This window comes from Osmerus mordax, chromosome 1 (genome assembly GCF_038355195.1).
Source record: "Osmerus mordax isolate fOsmMor3 chromosome 1, fOsmMor3.pri, whole genome shotgun sequence".
In the NCBI taxonomy this organism is placed as follows: Eukaryota; Metazoa; Chordata; class Actinopteri; order Osmeriformes; family Osmeridae; genus Osmerus; species Osmerus mordax.
In genome coordinates, this window is record NC_090050.1 from 12,353,086 (window position 1) to 12,369,067 (window position 15,982).

At 50.0% G+C, this 15,982-nt stretch overlaps 1 protein-coding gene across 1 annotated transcript in view; it reads left to right on the plus strand.

The window, feature by feature from the left end:
- Positions 1-15,982, plus strand: part of grip2b (glutamate receptor interacting protein 2b) — a 42,066-nt gene extending 26,084 nt beyond the window's left edge. The window contains exons 7-24 of the mRNA XM_067236507.1: positions 573-715; positions 857-1,004; positions 1,370-1,539; positions 3,598-3,765; positions 4,152-4,304; positions 4,626-4,812; positions 5,525-5,670; positions 5,757-5,837; positions 6,092-6,155; positions 6,808-6,953; positions 7,955-8,099; positions 9,388-9,527; positions 9,979-10,185; positions 10,422-10,575; positions 11,400-11,517; positions 12,504-12,731; positions 13,887-14,033; positions 15,424-15,982. Of these exons, the coding sequence (XP_067092608.1) occupies positions 573-715; positions 857-1,004; positions 1,370-1,539; positions 3,598-3,765; positions 4,152-4,304; positions 4,626-4,812; positions 5,525-5,670; positions 5,757-5,837; positions 6,092-6,155; positions 6,808-6,953; positions 7,955-8,099; positions 9,388-9,527; positions 9,979-10,185; positions 10,422-10,575; positions 11,400-11,517; positions 12,504-12,731; positions 13,887-14,033; positions 15,424-15,603 (2,725 nt within the window). The 3' untranslated portion in view covers positions 15,604-15,982. The remainder of the gene's footprint in view (positions 1-572; positions 716-856; positions 1,005-1,369; positions 1,540-3,597; positions 3,766-4,151; positions 4,305-4,625; positions 4,813-5,524; positions 5,671-5,756; positions 5,838-6,091; positions 6,156-6,807; positions 6,954-7,954; positions 8,100-9,387; positions 9,528-9,978; positions 10,186-10,421; positions 10,576-11,399; positions 11,518-12,503; positions 12,732-13,886; positions 14,034-15,423) is intronic.

Here is a 15,982-nt window from a genome sequence, read left to right on the forward strand (position 1 = left end):
GAACAATGTCTGTCCGCTTCTCAAGACGAAACCTGTCTGCCAACTGATGCGGTGTTTGACCTCAGAAATGTTGATATTCTCTTTCTTCTTTCGCCTTCCTCCACCTCTTCTCTATCTACTGTCGTTCTTCTCTCTTCCCACATTCCTCCCCACCTTTCCCTCCAACTTTCTCCCCTCTCTCTACCACCTCTCTCTCTCATCTCCCTCTCCTCCCCTCTCCTCTCCTCCCCTCTCCTCCCCTCTCGACCTCTCTCTACCTCCTCTCACCCTTCTCTCTCCCCTCTCCACCTCTCTCTTCCACCTCTCTCTCTCATCTCCCTCATCCCCCTCTCCCTTATCCACCTCTCTCTACCTCCTCTCACCCTTCTCTCTCCCCTCTCCACCTTTCTCTACCTCCTCTCACCCTTCTCTCTCCCCTCTCCACCTCTCTCTACCTCCTCTCACCCTTCTCTCTCCCCTCTCCACCTCTCTACCTCCTCTCGCTCTCTCCACGTTTGTCTCGTATCTTTTATCCTAACGTCTCTCTCTGTCTCTGTCCCTCCTCCCTCCTCCTCCTCCCCCACCCTCCAGAGAGGCACCTTGCGTGCGGGTGACCGTCTCCTGAGTGTGGACGGCGTGCCCCTCCACAACGCCAGCCATGGCGATGCCCTCAGCGTGCTGGCACAGTGTGGCCAGGAAGCTCTGTTCCACATCGAGTACGATGTCTCCATAATGGGTGAGTCACACATGCACACTACCCCTCACACACACTGTACTGAACTGTACTATACTGTATTTTATTATATTGTATTGTGCTGAACCATCAAAAGTGCTGCAGGAGTTGTGGTCATCATTCCTCTTCCTGTGCAACTCTCAGACACAGTAACCAACGCATCAGGACCCTTATTGGTGGAGATTGCCAAGTCACCAGGGGCAACGCTGGGTATTACCTTGACGTCAGCCACTCACAGGAACAAGCCGGTTATTGTCATCGACAAGATCAAGGCTGCCAGCGTGGTGGACAGGTGACAACAGCACACAAGACCACATGGATTAGACTGATAGAACATTTCAACATTGTGTTGTTCGTTGTAACATAATAGAAAGTTCATAAAACCCTCCAGCACCAATCATGCCAATGAGGGACACAAATCTTCAAATCCTCCTGTTGTTATCCAGATTGACATATTGCAGTCCCTCAAGGAATTCACTGAGATTTCAACGATCATCTGCTGCCCAACTGGCTTCCACTCACTGGAGAAACTCCCCACCTCCTCCTCCTCCTCCACCCCTGTCTACCTCAACTCCCACCCTTCCACCCCTCACCCCCCCCCCCCCCCACCCTCCTCCACCCCCCTACACCCCCCCCTACACCCCTCCTCCCCACCAGGTGCGGAGCGCTGCATGTCGGTGACCACGTCCTGTCCATTGATGGGACCGGCACGGAGCACTGCTCGGTGCTGGAGGCCATGCAGCTCCTGGCCAGCACCTCGGACCAGGCCAGGCTGGAGATCCTGCCAGCTCACCACAGCAGGCTGGCCAGCAAGCCTCAGGACACGGGTCGGTACCAGGGGGGGCTGGCTGGTTTCTGTGGGCACAGAGATAGAGGCTGGATCAAGGCTGCACACTTGGGGACCTGGTGTCTAATGTCGGCTCAAGGTTGGGGAATGGAGGTTTGGGGTTCAACGTCGGGGGCTAGAGGCTGGAGGCCAACAGCTGGAAGCTGGAGACTAAACTAATGTATTCACTCTGATACACTACGCCTACAACTGTGTCAATACAACATATTAATGTTATGTTTTCAGAACAGACTTTGTAACAGTCCCACAGTACACCTGCCAACTTGTGCCTGCTCTCTGGGTGTTTGATGTTGTGTTGAAATGAGCTTTATAATCTTCTTATGAGCTCCCAGCTCTGTGCTGTCGCGTCAGCGCCGACACCAGACTTCATGGTCATCAAATCTTGGTGACAAAGAGATGTGGGTGGTGGTGCTACTTAGAAGATTAGCAGTATGCTAGCTGTTAGCACCACAGGAAGCTAAGCGATATGCTAACTACTAGCACCCACAAGGAGCTTAGAGAAATGCTAGCTGTTAGCACCTACGGCGATCTTAGCGATATGCTAGTTGCTAGCACCCACAGAGAGCTTAGTATTATGCTAGCTGCTAGCACATAGTGAGTGATACGATGTGTTACGCTACTGACATGCCCTGTTGGAGGACATGCGTCAGTGCGCTGCAGTTAGCTGCAGCACCGCTGGATTTACTCAGTAAATGATGCTAATTTAGTCATAATTTTCACATAGGTTCTATTTGCACACAAAAACATACATACACACACACATTCTGACTAGGAACATGCAGAGTGTGTTTACTGATTCACATACTGGCACATTCTCTGTGACCTGGTTTAGGACTGCTGAGGCGTTGCAAAGCCTGGATTAGAGAAGAGAGAGATAGTAAGAGAGAGAGAGAGAGAGAGAGAGAGAGAGAGAGAGAGAGAGAGAGAGAGAGAGAGAGAGAAAGAGAGAGAGAGAGAGAGAGAGAGAGAGAGAGAGAGGAAGGAAATAGAGGAGAAAACTAGGGATAGATATAGAAAAGACTGAGAAATCAAGGGGGAATAAGAGGTTGAGAGAGAGTCTGGAGAGGGGGAAGAGTGTATAATGAGGAGATAAAGAGGAGAGAGGAGGAAGAGAATTAGAGACTGTTTGATTAATGTCATTACTGCTCTTTTCTGAAGGTTTTAAAACTACTTACATGTTTCCACCTTCGATATGGGACTGCAGAACTCAAGCACACACACACATACATACACACACACACATACACCCAAACCTCCTGACCAGCTAGCCTTCCAACCTGCCAGTCATCCAGTCCTGAGTAGTTTCTTCCGGTCAGGGTGGTTAGTATGGCTGGCTTCGCCAGACCAGTCCGCAAATGTGAATGAGTCCGGAACCTCTCAGTTATTTTTTTATTTCCAAGGGTCTTTCTCAACGGGCCCAGACCAAGATGACTCTGGATACAACTGGACAGATATAACAAATCATAGCAATGGCACATCTGTATAGTCATTGTATTTAACCCGCCCCCTATCAGATAAACAGCTGGGATTGGCCCGACCAGATTCTGGTCGGAGGGAAATCAGTTTGAATTGGAGGGTGGCCAGACCCGTCTGCTAGAGCAAATTAAGCACAAGCTGGAAGATTTGTCAAATTTCCAGGTTAGCCCAGGCAGGGGATTAGCTTCTAATTACAGCTGGCCAGGGGGGACAATAGCACTCATTTCTGATTATTGTTCTGTCTGGTAGATCCTGGACTAAACCCAGGGGACAGGAGATTGGTACATCCTCACAAACCAGAGAGACTCATCCACACTAAGACTAATGCATTTAGGCATTGTCATCTCCACAGAGTTGGGGGGTACTAACACTCACATTAGGCTGCAGGCACAGGGGGGATTCTATCCTCTAGGGTGTTGCTGAGGCTTCAGCTCGGTGGATGAAGGCCAGGGTACGAGATGTGGATTCAAACCGTGTCTCAACCACCACTGTACAATGAAGACCTGATATTTCATCTTCCTAAACCTATTGTTTTTCTCTGTTCATTGTTTTGTCTGTGTAGTGAAGGTCCAGAAGAGCGACCACCCCCACTCCTGGGACCCATGTGTCAACTTCTGCCACACCCCTAACCCCCCGCTCGGCCACACCCCCAACGCCCAGAACTCCCACAACAAGACTTCTACTTGGACCGCCTCCAGCACAGTCTCCACCAATCAGGAGTACTGCAAATGTATATCTATCTATCTATCTGTCTGTCTATCTGTCCCGCTGTCTGTCTGTCTGTCTGTCTGTCTATCTAATATATTTTTCATTAGTCATTATTCCTACCATGCCTCTTGCATTATAAAAAAAAAAATATATATTTAGCTTTGGGTTAATCATATTATAATACATTATATTATACAACTCTAGGCGTACTGTGGAAAAAAAATGCATCACAGTAAACGTGGCTTGTTTTCAGTGTCAAGTTAACATTGACTTACAGCAGATCCGACTCATCCCCTATTTTAATACTGATGTACTGTATCTCTCTGACCACCCTCTTCTTCCTGACCCCTCCCCACCACCTCTCTCTGCCCCCTCCACCCCACCCCACTCTGTCTACCCCCCCACCAGCCTTGGTCTCCAGCAGCTTCTCCCCAGGCTCCACCACAACCTCGGGCCCCAGCAGCCTCAGCTCCAGCACCTTGCCCAGAACTACAGTTCCCATGAGCCTGCGCAACTCCATGCTAAAAAGGAGGCAAAGGAAAAAAGAACACAAGAGTTCCCGTAAGTTTTCCTTTACTCCCTGTCTCTCTCTCTTTCTCACCCCCTCACTTTATCTCACTTTCTTCTCCAACTGTCATTCTTCTTTCACTCCCCCCCCATCTCTCTCCTTTTCTCTCTCTTGTTATCTCTCTTGCTGTCACTGCTTTGGACAGTTAGTTGATATTCAGTCCTGAATATCACTAGTTGATATTCAGTCCTGAATATCAAGTGTATGAAGTGTGTATTCATAACTAGTAAATTGTATTGTTAGGCCTGTGTGTGTGTGTATATAGTTGTGTGTGTGCTTGTGTGTGTTCACACGTGTGTGTGTATCTGTTCCAGTATCCTTGTCATCCAGCTCAGTGGGCCCAGGAGGTCAGGTGGTCCACATCGAGACCAGCGAGGTGGTTCTGAGAGGCGATCCGCTTAACGGGTTTGGAGTCCAGATACAGGGGGGCATCTTTGCCACGGAGACTCTCTCGGCCCCCCCGCTCATACGCTTCATCGAGCCAGACAGCTCCGCAGAGAGGTGAGACACACACACACACACTCACATCCTCACACACACACACACACACACACACACAGTCATGCAACCATACTCACCTAGTGGTGTTGGCTGCAGGTCTGCTGTGTGTGAAGGTGTGTGACTGGTTGGATGTGAGAACTGAAAGGAGGTGTGACGTGTGTCACACATCCCCTGCTATGTAACCAATATGCTGTGGGTCTCACCGTGATGTAGAGGGGGGGGGGGGTTGCTAGTTGGATTCCTCGCTGTGACATGTATAATATGTCAGTCACTGTAACACCGTGTTACAGAAACACCTGGAGGAGGGCTGGTTTGAATGACACACTGCCAATGAGTCCTTCAGCTAGTCCACTTCCCATCTACCTAGCTGTGCTCTAGCTAGGAGTTTAACTGCGGTTGTTGTCTAACTAGCAGTTTGTCTTATCAACAGTCTAACCAACTGTCTAACTAATGAGTTATCTAACAAACAGTCTAACAAGCAGTCTAATTAGCTATTTAATGAGTTATCTAATGAGCATTCTAACTAACGAGTTGTCTAATGATTAGTTTGTCACTAATGAGCCGCAATTAGCTGTCTAACAGGTTATAGCGCAAACTAATGAGCAGCAACTAGTTGTCTAACGAGTTATCTAACAATAAGTAACTAATAAGCAGTAAATATCTGTCTAAGGATTTATGTAAGGATCAGTCTAACAAGCCGTGTGGTCTGCAGGTGTGGTCTGCTGCAGGTGGGAGACAGACTGCTGTCCATCAACGGAATCCCCACGGAGGACGGAACCCTGGAGGAGGCCAATCAGCTGCTCCGAGACGCCGCGCTGACCAATAAGGTCACTCTGGAGATTGAGTTTGATGTGGCAGGTTGGTCCCTCCAACTAAACTGAGTATTAAACTTTCTAGCATGCTAGCTAACTTAGCAGCTAACTGGCTAAATTCCTGTGTTTTAGAGTCGGTGGTCCCAAGCAGTGGAACATTCCACGTTAAGCTTCCCAAGAAGAGAGGAGTGGAGCTGGGAATCACTATTAGTGGTAAGACCTAGACACACACTTTCAAACACGCGCGTTCACACACGCACAGACACATACACACACCGAGACATACACACACACAGGCACTGTAAAAATGTCTAAACATTGTTCAGGTGATATACAGCATGTTTCCATGAGTTGGTTTTCATACATCAGTAGACCACCCAGCACTCCTCCACCTACTCCAGACCTTTCTCTGCTGCAGCCTGACCACGCCTCCTCTTCCTCCTTCTCCTCTTCCTCTTCCTCCTCAGCCAGTAAGAAGCCAGGAGAGCCTCTGATCATCTCAGATATCCAGAGGGCCAGCATGGCACACAGGTACTGTCCTGTTCAAGAACGGTCCTGTCCTGGAATACTGTCCTGTTTTAAAATACTGTCCTGTACTAGAATACTGTCCTGTACTAGAATACAATAATGTACAAGAATACTGCCATGTTCTACAAAACTGTCATGCTCTAGAACTATCCTATCCTACAGTAGAATACTTACAATACTGTCCTGTTGTAGAACTTCCGTGGTGTAAAACACTGTGATATGACTGTAACATCTAGAACTGTTCAGGAATACTGCGGCATGTTCTGTCCTAATGACATGTTGTGACTGATTCTGTTGGGTTCTAGGATACTTGGTCAGCATGGTTAAATGTCCTGGGAGGCAGTAGTTCTAGTGTGTTTGTAGATGCAGTGGTCAGCCTCAGTGTGTCCAGCAGAGGGCAGCATGTCTCCAGCAGCTGTGCATTCACAGCTAGGCAGAGAGCACAGAACAGACGGGTGGAATAGTGGAGCCTTGTCTAAAAATAAAACAGAATCTTAGTTACAATCTTGGTAAATAATCTTTATTTCTATTTTTCTCTCCTCTCCTCACCTCCCTTCTTCCCTCTCTCACCACCCTGACCTCCTCATCTCCTTTTCGGTGAATTGTCTTTTGCTTCCTTCCACCCTTGCCACCCCCCCCCCCCCCCCTCACCCAGGACTGGTACTCTGGAGCCCGGGGACAAGCTGCTGGCCATTGATAACGTCCGCCTGGAGAGCTGCTCCAAGGAGGACGCAGAGCACATCCTGCAGCAGTCTGAAGACCTGGTCAAGCTCAAGATACGCAAGGACGAAGACAACTCAGGTTCTTGGCCCGTGTGTGTGCGATGCAGCACCTAGTGTTCTCATCACCTAGCAACTTTCATTCACATGCAAACATGCCATCATTTGTTTTTCGACCTGCATTTATATGATCCATCACAAGGTGGTGATATTACCCATGAATCTGATCACCCCTTTGTTTGAATTGGCATTGTATTTTGACGAATATAGTAGATCAGATAACATTTACCATGACTCCTTACATAGTACACAGTGTTGTATATTCAGGGAACTCAAAGGTGGCCCTGTGAGATTCAGTCAAACCACCCAATCAATCGACTCCCCTCCGTTGCCATGCAGTCTGGTTTCCAATAGGTGTGTTCCCCCAGGGGGGCGGTCGTCACATGACGCAGTTCTCAGAACTGGGCGGGGCTGGACATCAGCGGGCATGCTGCATCGCCAAAGAACGTCTGCTGCCACGGCAACCGCAGTTGGGCCGCTTCTGCGGAACAGGGCGTAATGGAAGTGGAAATGATCCCAAATAGCAGAACAAACGTACAACAAACATATCAACAAACGTACCAAACAGTACACATAACAGGAGGCACCTTGTTGGTTGCGAAAGAAAGCTGTGTGCTACGATTATTGACAGTGAAAACACAGGCTGCTAGCCTTGTTCTAAGTTAGTAACCGGATGAGGTGGTGAGTGTTGAGGGGTAAGCAGACAGACAGGAAGTCACCACAGTGGTAATCAGACACTACTGACTCTGTTCCCCCTGGCGGGTGAAAATTCAAGGTGTCTCCATGGTGAAACAAATTATGTTTATGTTTCATTTGAATCCTGTGTCACATTCTGTCATTGTCTGTATTTGCACAACTCCCTGGGAGACATTCATTTACTGAACCCAGTTATGCATTGAGCACACTGTAACCCACACTGTGTGTGTGCGTGTCAGACACAGGGGGAGGGGGGGGGGGGAACTCATGTGTGTTCATGCGTGTGTGTGTTCATGCGTGTGTGTGTGTTCATGCGTGCGTTCACAGACGAGCAGGAGACCTCCGGCTCCATCATCTACACGGTGGAGCTGAAGCGCTACGGAGGCCCCCTAGGCATCACCATCTCAGGCACCGAGGAACCCTTCGACCCCATCACCATCTCTGGGCTCACCAGGAGGGGGCTGGCCGAGAGGTGAGGTTGGGGGAGGTGGAGGGGAGAAGGGTGAGTGGGTGAGGATCGGTGACGACCCTGTTACCATCTCTGGTCCAAGTAGGAGGGGGTCGGAAGAGAGGTGAGGGGGTCGGGGAGGGGGGGATGAAGAACTGGTGGGTCCAACCAGTTGGTGGAGAGGGGAGATCTGACAGAGAGGTGTGATGGGAGGGGGGGGGAGAGTCCTATGATCAGGTTACCAATGATGGAGAGGTCTGGGGGGTGAAGTGTGTGTGTGTGTGTGGGAGGGGGGTGACAGAGATGAATGGGGAGCCGGGGCCTTGCAGTCAGGTGAGCCTGGGTAGGGTCTGGGGTCAGAGGGCAGGGTTCAGGGTGTCTGACATCAGCGAGGATCGTCTGCGTCACAGTCATACCACACATAGCTCAGACGCTTCCGGGTGTGTTTGATGTAGAGGGTATGCAGCCAGAGGTATTGCCCCCCATGGTGGGGCAGCAGTGTGAACGTACTGCTGGGCTGAGCGCAGCGCGTCAACCCTGCAGAGCTGTGATGATGACCTCCCATGCTTCATCCACACATGCATACACACATGCATACACACATGCAATATGCATACAAATACAGTACACACACTCTAATGGTTTTCTGGTGGAGGGTTATGCATTATAATCTGTAGAAAGCCGATCCATTAGTGTAAAACCTTTTATGTCTGACGGGGGGTGTGTGTGTATGTGTGCGTGTTTGAGTGCATGCGTTTTTGTGTGTGTTGTTTCCTCCTCAGTTCCAATGTGTGCTGTCTCAGTTATGTGACTCTCAGCTCTGTGACTCACTCACACACACACACACACACACACACACACACTCACATACTCACATACTCACACATTCACACATTCACACAAACACACACATAGATGCTCAACGCGTTAGGACTGCTTTATGCTCCGGGCCAGGCAGTATAGAAGGGCAGTGCTACTCTACACCAGCTTACATAACTAAAGGTTCAGTCTGGCCTTGAGTGAAGCCTAACCCTGGCCCTGATCCGCCACCCAACACCAGCCACCAAGAGAGGATTTAGTAGTTCGGCCAAAAAGTTCATTTAAGATTTTTTTTCTGTTCATTCTTTTTCATATATACATGGATCCCAGTTCGTAAAAAGTTAATTGATTGTTCGTTTCCTAATTTCGGTGAAATTGAGGGTATGTGTACAATTTTGTGCGTGCGTGTGTTAATGCGTGTGTGTATGAATGCTGTTTGTGCGTGTGTGTGTGTGTGTCTGTGAATGCACACACTGTGTGTGTGTGTCTGCAGGACGGGGGCCATCCACGTAGGGGACCGTATCCTGGCCATCAACAGTGTGAGTCTGAAGGGGAAGCCACTGAGCGAGGCCATCCACCTGCTGCAGATGGCCGGGGAGACGGTCACGTTGAAGATCAAGAAGCAGCTGGACGGTGAGACCACGCCCACCTGAGACAGATGCATTCTGGGAGCTCAGAGGTGCTGACGTTGTGCGTCTGATCAGAGAAGCGTTTTGTGTGTTGAGTTACTTTTTCGAGACTGACCTGTGATATGGCAGCCCTTGGCTGCCAGCAGTAAGTTACACGCTCTGGTCTTACTGCAGGAATTCTCTGTCAAGCCTGCACAAGAACACAGCCAGACAGCTGGCAAAGTATTTCCACAAGATGATTGGCTGAGCAGAGGAGATAGAGCTCTTAGTGGCCATGATATGTCCAAATAACTGCAAAGAATCTTGGATATGATTTAGTCCCAGGAAATACTATGATGACAATGATATACCTCCCCCCCCCCCCCGCTACCTTTCCTGTCTCCCCTGCTCCCGGCCTCCCTACCCTCCCTCCCCCTCCTCCCCCCACTTCCTCCCTTGCTCCCTCCCTCCCCCAGCCTCGGACGAGAAGAAGAGGGAGGAGGGGGAGGAGGAGGACCTGGAGGGGGAGGACACCACGGAGCTGAGCGACGGCGAGGACGAGCTGACCGACTCCCAGCGCACCAACAAGCTGTCAGAGATCTACTCCACCACCATCCCCAGTGTCGACTCCGCCATGGAGTCCTGGGACGGCTCCGGGCTCGACGCCGGCTACGGCAGCCAGGGTTAGAGCCTCTTGGCTTCAGCTTAAAACTTGGAACTTGGAGCACTTTTATCAGATTGAATAAAAATCTGTGAAGATGTATGTCATCCACTGCAGAACAAATCTACCTACGGGTACAAATAAAACAGAATGTCACTCATACGGTCACACACTATGTTCATGTATGGGATGTTCTGAGTTAGCCAAGATCCGTCCTCTCCCACCACCCCACCTCCGCCCCCATCCTACATCCCCCAGGTACCTACCTCCATCAGGCCGCGGGAGTGGCCCTGCACCCCCATGAGTGGAGGAGTGCCAAGCAGAGGAGCAGCCCACCCCCTGCTGGACGCAGGAAGAACTACCCCTTCAGTGACGGGGGCTTCAGCGAGGACGACTGGGACAAACCTACTGGGTGAGACAGAGGATACACACACACATACACACACACACACACACACTGATACCCATACACAGACTATATACAGACTATAAACACTCATCTCCAGACATGAGAGAGAGTGATGAACCTCACAGTAACGTAAACACAGGTCTTGTTTGTTTATAGATCTCTTAACACACAGCATTGCGAGGGTACATTTTCCCATGCACCCACACCCTACTAAAATACCCCAAGCAGTTCCCTCTCTCACCCACCCTCTCTCTTCCCCCTCTCTCGTTCTCTCTAAATTTCTCTCTCTCTCGTTTGCTCTCCCTTTACCCCTCTAGCATTACAGACAAATGTTCTGAGTCAATGTTATGTACCCTCCATATCTCCATACAACACTATCCTGCCCATTACTGGACAGATTTGCTCCATCATGTTCATCACCATGCCCTGTCACATCCTCAGCCCATCTGTGCACCATTAATACCATGTAGTCATCAACGGTGATACCATCCAAGTAATACCAAGAATGATATCAGCTCTAGGGATGCTGTGCCTTGCTGCTGTGTGTGTGTGTGGGGGGGGGGGGGGTGTGACCTCTCTCTGACCCCTCTTTGACCCCTCTTTGACACCAGGTTCCCCAGCCAACCCAACCATGAGGATAGATACACCATACAGGTCAACCCTCTACTAGAGGAGAGGTATGTCACCCACTCCAACCCGCTCCACCAAGACAGGTATGCCAACCAAGGGCATTATGCCAACCAGGGGCACCAGGAGAGCAGGTACGCCAGCTACCCCAACCCCAGCCAGGATGCCACGTATGCCAATCAAGAGGACCAGGAGGGCAGGTATGCTAGCCACCCCAACCAAGACGGCATCTTGCTGGATCCAGAGGACAGCTTCTGGTGCCAGGCTCTGGAGGACCTGGAGACGTGCGGACAGGCAGAGCTGCTCAGGGAGATTGAGGTATGTACCTAGCACAGGGTGAGAGCATGTTAGCATGTTAGATAAAGATACGCTAGCCTAGACTAGCACAGCACAGGGTGAGAGCATGTTAGCATGTTAGATAAAGGTACGCTAGCCTAGCCTAGCACAGCAAAGGGGGATAGCATGTTAGCATGTTAGATAAAGATACGCTAGCCTAGACTAGCACAGCACAGGGTGATAGCATGTTAGCATGTTAGATAAAGGTACGCTAGCCTAGCTTAGCACAAGGTGATAGCATGTTAGCATTTACAGGTATGCTAGCCCATACCATGCAGCTCTGGGTGATATTATGTTAACATGTTAAATAAAGGTATGCTATCCTAAATCATGGCGATTGCATGTTTAGATCGAGGTAAGCTACCCTAGCTCAGCCTAGCTCTTAGTCATAGCATTTTAAAAACAATTCTACACAATAAAGGGAATCACCAATTGAGAGCTCATTAGCACATAGACTCACCAGTCCTATGAAAACTAACGAGATCCATAGAGTTTATGAGTGACTGCAAGGGCCAGCCGTCGGTAGGGAGGGCTTAGCCTATGATGGATATAGCAGCTGCTAGCAGTCTGTGAGTAACCTTCAGCTAGTCTGTTTTATATGCATCGCTGCTGGAGGATAATATTGTTTTAGCATGGAAGCCTGAAACTCCCTGGGGTCACATTCAGTTGCTGTATTTAGAGGCCCTGGAAATTTAGAGAGAGTTTGTTAGGTTCCAGAACGCCCCATCACTCTGGGGCTCATTGTATGAACTGTAGCTCAAGTTACTATACTGTACATGTGAGATACATCACTGAAATACTGTTCGTGTGGTATGAGAGTCTGCCTGTGTGTGAGAGAGTTTCTGTCTCTGACACGTGTTTGAGTGAACATGCGTTTATCAACGTGTGGGTGTATGTTTACGTCGTCTATTTGCGTGTTTGTATGTGTTAGTATGTCAATCTTACATGCATTGCATTGTCTCCTCCAGGCTTCCATAATGACAGGTAGTGGAATCACCCTAGGGGTGTCAGGCGGCCAGCCTGCCCTAGACCCCCTCTCCCAGGCTGGGCACAGTCCTCTGAGACGCCCCCCTATGCTGCACCCGGAGCCTAAGAGCAAGGCCTCCCTCCGCATGTCCGAGAGGACCTGGGAGTCTCGCAGGATCAAGGAGGAGATGCAGGAGATCCTCTCTCCTACACCCCTAGAACTGCACAAGGTGCATAACCATAGAAACACATGCTGAATACACTCAAACACATACAGGCTCTCACACACACAAACACACACACACATGCGTACGTGCACACACATACTCACTGTTACGACCCTAGGACCCTTGAGTGTCTGCTGGAGGCTCTCGACCACGCCCTGGCTCTGAGGGTGATAGGCAGTTGTGCCGTGTATTCAGTCGGCCCTGCACCTGCTTGATCATCCGGGACGTAAAGTTGGTGCCTCGGTCAAACTGTACCACTTTCGGCAACTCAAAAATAGAAATAAACTGGGTCAGGGCTTTGATTACTGACCTGGCCGTGATTGTTCGAAGAGGACAAGCCGCAGTGTAACAGACAATCGTCAACAGAGAGGAAAAAATAAATACACACAGACACATATTCACGCTCACACACACACATACTTACATACACACACAAAGTACACACATATAATCACACACACACACATCCTCACATATAGACAGACATACACATATACACAAACCACATGCTGAACCAGGAACCCTGTCCCTACAGCCTATGTTGGGACCTCAGATTGGAGGTGGCTGAGGCTGTGGAGAGATGGGGCTGTGGAGAGATGGGGCTGGGAGGCTGAGGGGCTGGGAGGCTGGGAGGCTGAGAGGCTGGGATGCTGAGAGGCTAGGAGGCTGGGAGGCTGAGAAGCTGGGAGGTGAACATGACCTTTCTCTGTATCATAGGGGCGTGAGGGAGCCTGGCCTTCTCAATGGTTACGTAACATTGATCCAGGATTCGAACCTAGAACCGTTCTGCTTGACAGCATCTCTCAATCCAGGAACCCCAGTTGTAGAGGGCATCTTCTCCTGACACATTCAATAACAACAGAAGAAAAAATGGAGAGTGCAGTGGTGGAGGCGGCAGCAAGCAAAGTCACATTCAGAGTTATGACGCACTCACTGAGCAGTTTGACTAACAGGATACTTGTGAGAGTTCCCCTGGCCTGTAAATAGACAGCAACTGTTGTACAGTACGTTGGCGAGTGTATATTTTTAACGTAACGGTAGTATTTTGCTGACTGACAGTTACCCTGCACCACCGAGAGTCTTCCACCTGAACCAGATTTACCCATTTCCACTGTTTCCAATTTGACCACGGGTGTTTTGTGTTGTGCTGTTGCCTAGGTGACGGTGATGAAGGATCCGGAGAGTGATGACTTTGGCTTCAGTGTGTCAGATGGTTTCCTGGAGAAAGGTGTTTACGTCAACATGATCAGGCCTGATGGGCCTGCTGACAGGGCGGGCCTCAGGCCTTACGACAGGATCCTCCAGGTGCTCACACACACACACCCATAGCACACACATAACTCACACACACACACACACACACTCATAACACACATAACACAAACACACACACACTCATAACACCCACACAAATACACACATACACACATGCAGACCCACAGGCTGGCACACACATATTTGTGTGTGGGTGTGTGAAATGAACCAGAGAGGACAGAACGTAGGTGTGTACGGGCAGGAGGTGAGGCAGAGTTACTGTACAGTATTGACGGTTAGTGTGAGTCTCAGTGTGTGTGTCTTTGTGTGAGTGTGTGTGTGTGTGTGTGTGTGTCTAGTTTCGATGTGTGTAGGTGTGTGTGTCATTTTCAAACTGTACAGTATCTGTGTGTGTGTGTGTGTGTGTGAGTGTGTGTGTGTGTGTGGAGGGGTCAGACCTGGTTCAGGTTAATGAATGCTCAGCATGTCACCAGGACAGTCAGCCAAAAGAAAACACTGTCTGGATAGAGTTTACACCTCAGGGAGATGGCAGGGGGCTAGCATCACACACACACATACACACACTCACACACAGGTACACACACGCATGCACTGCACACACACCCACCCACACACGCTCTGAACACATCCACACACACATACACTCTGCATACACACACACACACACATGCTTTGCACACAAGCAGACACAGGCACAGACACACACACATGCACTGCATACACACACACACACACACACACACACACACACACACACACACACACACACACATACACACATACTGGTGGGTGTAACTTTATAGCTTTTCCAACTTCAAGCTGCATGAGAAGGTTTGAAATAGCAACAGTGCTTCTATCTTCTCCAGCTCCAGTTTGGTCCATGCTGTTACAGTTTCATCTCCAAAGGCAACCTTGTCAGCATTCCGATCGGTCACTTTCTTCGGACCTCTGTTTATTTCAGAAAATAGATGATAACTGTTCTCTCCTCCCTCCTCTAATCCTCTCCTCGCCGTCTTCCATTGTCCTCTCTTCTCCTCCCCCTCCTTTCCTCCTCTCCTTTTATCCTCCTCTCCTCCCCATCTTTTCAATCCTCTCTTCTCCCCTCCTCTCCTCCTCTGCTATCATGTTCTCTCTCCCCCTCCTTTCCACCCCCTCCATCCTCTCTTGACGCCCCCTTCAAACCCTCCTCCCCCAATTATCTCCTTTCCTGCCTTCCCCCTCCCTCCCTCCCCCCGTTCTCTCCTGCCTTCCCCTACTTCTCTTTTGCCCTCCACCTCCCTCCCTCCTCTCTTTCCTCCCTCCCTCCTCTCTTTCCTCCCTCCTCTCTTTCCTCCCTCCCTCCCTCCCTCCCTCCCTCCCTCCCTCCCTCCCTCCCTCCCTCCCTCCCTCCCTCCCTCCCTCCCTACCCCTCCTCTCCCAGGTGAACCATGTGAGGACGCGGGACTTTGACTGCTGCCTGGCGGTGCCCCTGATCACAGAGGCAGGGGACCGCCTGGAGCTGGTGATCAGCAGGAACCCCCTGGCCCAGGAGAGCCCCCCACTGCCCTCCGCCGCCTTGCACAACCACTCCCACACACGCACCAGCACCATGGACCTGTGACCACACATACACCTTGGTGTGCTCACACACACACAACAAACCTGAATTGACTGGACCTCCGGCAGAACAAACATCAACGCAAACACATGCATAGACACACATTCTTGTGATAGACCCATGCACCTGTGATCCCCCTTGCCCCCCATTGACACACACACATTCACAAAGTGTTTCATGACAGTGACAATCAGTCCATACAGAATCAACATGGTACAGAAGAAAAAGAAGCTGTTTTTGTAGATTCCTGATGTTCTTTTCATATCTTACCCCTTTCTGCCAGCATCTCCGTTGACTACAGCCAAGTCAAGTGAGCTTTGACCTTGGAGATGGAACTGTTTAAATTTAGACCTGTTTGTTTGTTTGGAGATCTGACTTTGTA